Source organism: Coregonus clupeaformis, unplaced genomic scaffold (assembly GCF_020615455.1).
Source record: "Coregonus clupeaformis isolate EN_2021a unplaced genomic scaffold, ASM2061545v1 scaf3336, whole genome shotgun sequence".
In the NCBI taxonomy this organism is placed as follows: Eukaryota; Metazoa; Chordata; class Actinopteri; order Salmoniformes; family Salmonidae; genus Coregonus; species Coregonus clupeaformis.
The window spans coordinates 675-5,922 of NW_025536790.1; the positions used below are offsets into that span (position 1 = coordinate 675).

A 5,248-nucleotide genomic window follows, 5' to 3' on the forward strand; every position below is an offset into this window, starting at 1 on the left:
TGGAAAGCTAAATGAACTAAATCTACAACTCCTGAGTGGCGCAGTGGTTTAAGGCACTGCATCGCAGTGCTAACTGTGCCACTAGAGATCCCGGTTCGAATCCAGGCTCTGTCGCAGGTCGCGGCCGCGACCGGGAGAATTGGCCCAGCGTCGTCCAGGGTAGGGGAGGGAATGGCCGGCAGGGATGTAGCTCAGTTGATAGAGCATGGCGTTTGCAACGCCAGGGTTGTGGGTTTGATTCCCATGGGGGGCCAGTATAAAAAATGTATTCACTAACTGTAAGTTGCTCTGGATAAGAGCGTCTGCTAAATGACTAAAATGTAAATGAAAGAAACACCTCAGGTCACAGACAAGATCAGCTCTTTCACTTGAACGCTTGCAATGTGGGACAGGCGACTTGATGAAGGAAATACTGATTCATTCGAGAACCTGCATGAATTTGTTGACACTACTGACTATGATGCCACCTCAGTGATTCCATATATTAAGGAGCATATTTCATCACTGATGGGATTCTTTAAAAAGTACTTCCCTGAAAACAGTTCCCAATATGACTGGGTGAGAGATCCTTTCAATGCACCAGCTCCAACTGGTTTCAGCTCTGCAGAGGAGGACCAGTTCATTGATATGACGTCTGACTCCACATTGAGACTGAGGTTCACATCACAGACGCTGAGTGTAGAGAGGCAGTATCCACTCTTAGGGCAGAGGGCCATGGGCATTCTTCTTCCTTTTACAACATCTTATCTTTGTGAGACTGGCTTCTCTGCTGTTGCTGCACTGAAGACCAAGTACAGGTCCCAGCTAAACATTGAGCAGGAGCTGAGAGTTGCAGTATCATGCTTGGCCCCGTGTAGCTCAGTTGGTAGAGCATGGCGCTTGCAACGCCAAGGTTGTGGGTTCGTTTCCCACGGGGAGCCAGTATGAAAATGTATGCACCCACTAACTGTAAGTCGCTCTGGATAAGAGCGTCTGCTAAATGACTAAAATGTAAATGTAATGCTTCAAACCCCGCTTCGAAAAGCTGTGCACTGCAAAACGTGCTCATTGTAGCCATTAATCCTGAAATCAGCACAAATTGTTTTATTCATTTTTGTTTTATAGGTAAAAGTGTTTCATATATTGTGCTCCTGAGTTAATGTTGCTGATCAATTTGAATGTATTATTATTTATTGATTATATTTAATTTAGTTTTTCAGTATCAAATGGTCAAAAAAAATTTACAGTTTAAATAAGGTTTGAATTTTTTATTTTATTTCAGGCAAATTGATGAACTTTAAGTATTTTCTGTTACAGACTAAAAACAATGTTAATAAAGTTATTCTTTGTTGTAAGTTGATCTATATTACTTAATTTTGTTTTATTTAATGTTAATAAGGATACAATGTTATGCAGAGGTGTACTTATAACAGCGGAGAGTTGGGGGGTGTGAAATGTTTACTTCTTCCTAACAGAAAATAATTGAGAAGCACTGCACTAGTCGGACATGTGCAGTGATGACATCATTACTGACATCCTGAAAGATGAGCACTGTCTGAATGATATGCTACTCTCCTAGATAGAAAAGCTGGAACTGTTTGTGGGTGGGCGTGTATTACAACAAAAGAGTTTGGCAGGGACCATATGCCAGCCTGGCTACTTGTGTTGGATATCAGCAAACACCACTAGCCAAAATTAGACCTACACTATTGAACAAAGTAAAACGTATTTACTAGTACAACACAAATGAAAAATGAAAAACAAGGCTTGACATCTACGCAAACGCTTTCCTCCCTATGTTGAGAAAGAAAAGTCAAACCAAGTCTTCATCTACCAACATTATGTAATTTAGCCTGCAGTATAGATTCAGTAAATCACCGATTATTGGTCCAGTAGAAGCATTCAGATTATGCAAAATATTCCCAATATTTGCGTAGAATGCAGTAATGTGCTACCTTACCTCAAAGCTTTTTAGCCTACAGAAACATCATCCTTTTGATCCTCTGATCAAGAGAATGTCAGATAACCCCAGGCTCTTGTAAGAGCATGCAACTTCAGAGCACAAAAGAGCACTTCATGATCATTTCTAAAATTATCAGGAGTGATCAACAGAGCAGGCTTTTGGTCATCATGACTGAACACAGCTGATAATCATGGGCCTTTCTGATGACAATGTGTAATTTTATACTTCAGTGTCTGTGCTTTGTACTGCCCTTCCTTTTAGTTTAAATGAAAAACCAGCCAGCATCCAAACTGTAGCCTAAATCTGTTATGTAAGCATCCATCTCATTGGCTCTGTCTGGGATGTTCACTATGCTGCAGACACTTGCCAAACTAAACCATGCCATCAGCTACACAAGCAACAAGCATCTCGCAACATTAAGGGCAGCAATTATCATCACCTCCACTGTCTGACTGCCAAACAAACACGGCTCAATGTTAGGACTGGCCTTTGCTTGGACAATCAACCCCACAAACACTTTGTCGCAGCAGCCAACAGGAAGTAGATGATTCAGCACTACTTACTCCTCAGCTCCATCTCTCTCATCTCCTCTGGTGGGATCTTGAGCTTGTCCACGTGTTCACGCAGCACGCTGGCCCACTTCTGGAGCGACTCCATGATGGTCCAGGGTCTTGACATGTCTGCCACAAACACTGCCAAGCTGTCGTTCAGCGACTCTGCTGTCACTGCAAACTTTAGCAGGCCTTTGTGATACAAGTCCCCATCCAGGATCCACACGTTACAGCGTGTAAGGTCTGCAAAAATTCAGAGATTTACGGTCACGCAAAAAATAACATGTAGCCTAACCCATGTACACTTGCATTTTTTTTCCACTGACACAGGGAACTTACCATCTATGTCCTCATCGTGGACATTCAGATACAGATACTCCAGGCCTCTTCCTTTCTTACTATGCTCTGCTCCTTGGAGTTTTGCCATAATCGTTGTCTTTCCTGACCCATCCTCACCTGAAACATTTCCACACAAATGGGTTATTGTCATGTTATTGTTATGATTTGGTTGATTTGACTTAAGACAACATTTATTATCTGTATAACTTTATTAACTCCCGAGTGGCGCAGTGGTCTAAGGCACTGCATCGCTGTGCCACTAGAGATCCTGGTTCGAATCCAGGCTCTGTCGTAGCCGGCCGCGACCGGGAGACCCATGGGGCGGCGCACAATTGGCCCAGCGTCGTCCAGGGTATGGCCAGCAGGGGATGTAGCTCAGTTGGTAGAGCATGGCGTTTGCAACGCCAGGGTTGTGGGTTCGATAAAATAATGTATGTGCTAACTGTAAGTAGCTCTGGATAAGAGCGTCTGCTAAATGACTAAAATGTAAATGTATATGCAACCTCTATTGAAAATCAGCTACTTCTCTCTTTCGGCATGATTAAAAGTTACTGAAGGCTATGGATTTGTACTTACCAAACACCAATATGTTCTTCCCGGATGGCAACTTAGAACTTGAACGTGTTGAAACCTCACTGAGAATTGAAGTCCTGAAGGAAATAACAATGCAATTAGATTGATAGCTAGCTATCACATGATGAAATGAAGTAGCCTAAGCCTAACACATAGCCTACTGGTAGGTATCTGTCTGGCTACCAAGACCGTTAGCTAGCTATCACTTGTTATGGTAATTAGCCTACCTTGTCAAATAAGCTTTTGAGTGTCAGCATCAACTTGCCAGGTGTCAAGTCACCCAGGTAACGTTAACGTGAGTCAGTTGTCACTGATCATAGCTAGCTAGCTATATAGTTTCTTAATTTTGTACATTTTATAAAATAAAAAAAGTTTGACTGGCTTGGCAATATTAAAACATAGCTAGTTATGTAGCTGTAACTGTAATTATCAATGACCAAAAATTAATGTGGCTAAGCTAGTTAACGTTAGCTAACTACATTCTTTGGTCCTGCACAATCAGACGACAATAACTTGGCTAGATAGTTAGCTAGCTAACGCGCCTGCTAGTAATATTTATTTGGTGTGAATATTGGTTAGCTAGCCTAGTTATCTATACGTTTGTCTCGTTTGTTATTGTAACTGGTTAGTTATGTAGCTACACTAACTAACTTAAGCGAAGTTGTGTAGCCTAGCGAACGTTTGCTATCGTAACTACGTTAGCTAGTTAACTGTTTTGAAGGCATCCGGGACCGTTTTGATGAGAGCACCCGGCAGTGACAAAGCACATTAAACAAGTTAGTAAAAAAGCTTTTCCGTTACAGAAAACAACACATTGTAAATCACGAGTACTTGAACTTGCCATAGGTTTTGTCCTTCCTCGTCTTCGTTGCTATTTTCCATAGTGTCGCCTGCCCCGGCTGCGCCCAGGAGCTTCTTCTCCAGAACGGGAGCCATCTTCTTTCTACAGCCACAAAGAGAGAGGCGCGACTTGGGCGCCCTAGGACCGTGTTAAAACTGTGTACACGCGATTTACAACGCATCAAATCCCGGAGTGCGGCTCAGCATTGACGGTTCAAAATCTATAGCTAAACAACACATCATACCTACCACATCTTGCTATCAATCAAGCACCAGATACAGACAATGGGTCAAAGCTGATGGTAACTTATGGTGATAATACTCAATACCTCGCTCTTTTCCTGTGGCCCAATCAAAATATCTGAAGTGGGCTAGTGTACAATATGTTGCGCATACTAAACCGAGTGCACCTACTTAACTCAGACAGCCTCTTTCCAAAAACTACATCTGATTATATCATAATTATTTACTCAATTATTTACTGTAAACATTAAAAGGGAAAAAAATAAGACAAAGTAAAACAACAAGTTACCATGAAAGTGTTGTGTAGGCTAATTGTGATCAGGCATAATAACAGAGACCTCAGTATGCGTTGGCTTGCATGATGTCATCCTGCAAGGCTGGCAGACTTCTTTTTATATTGGGCATTGTACACTTAACAACTGGTCCAGGATCAGTTGTGCAGCTAGACCATAATAAGTTTGGGTAAGTTTGGGGTGGAAAGAGCTGGCCGCGCAACAGTTGCTAGACCAAAGAAAAGCTAGTTTTAGCAGATGTTATAGCGGGTGTAGCAGAACTGGCGCAGCAGAGCAGACCATAGAGTAGACCAGGGTTCTTCAATTCCGGTCCTGTAGGGCCAAAACACTTCTGTTTTTTATTTCTACCTGGTAGTTAATTGCACTCACCTGGTGTCCCAGGTCTGAATTAGCCCCTGATTAGAAGGAGAGGATGAAAAACAGAGGTGTTTCAGCCCTCCAGGACCGGAATTGAAGAACCCTGGAGA

General features: G+C 42.4%; 1 protein-coding gene across 1 annotated transcript; it reads right to left on the minus strand.

The window, feature by feature from the left end:
* Window positions 1–2,234: 2,234 nt before the first annotated feature.
* Window positions 2,235–5,047, minus strand: LOC123489811 (cytoplasmic dynein 1 light intermediate chain 2-like). Its single transcript, XM_045220201.1, has 5 exons — window positions 4,778–5,047; window positions 4,247–4,384; window positions 3,409–3,482; window positions 2,833–2,949; window positions 2,235–2,736 (listed from the first exon to the last, which is right to left on the minus strand). The coding sequence occupies exons 2-5, from the start codon at window positions 4,339–4,341 to the stop codon at window positions 2,498–2,500; spliced, it is 525 nt and encodes a 174-aa protein (XP_045076136.1). The 5' UTR covers window positions 4,342–4,384; window positions 4,778–5,047; the 3' UTR covers window positions 2,235–2,497.
* Window positions 5,048–5,248: the final 201 nt, after the last annotated feature.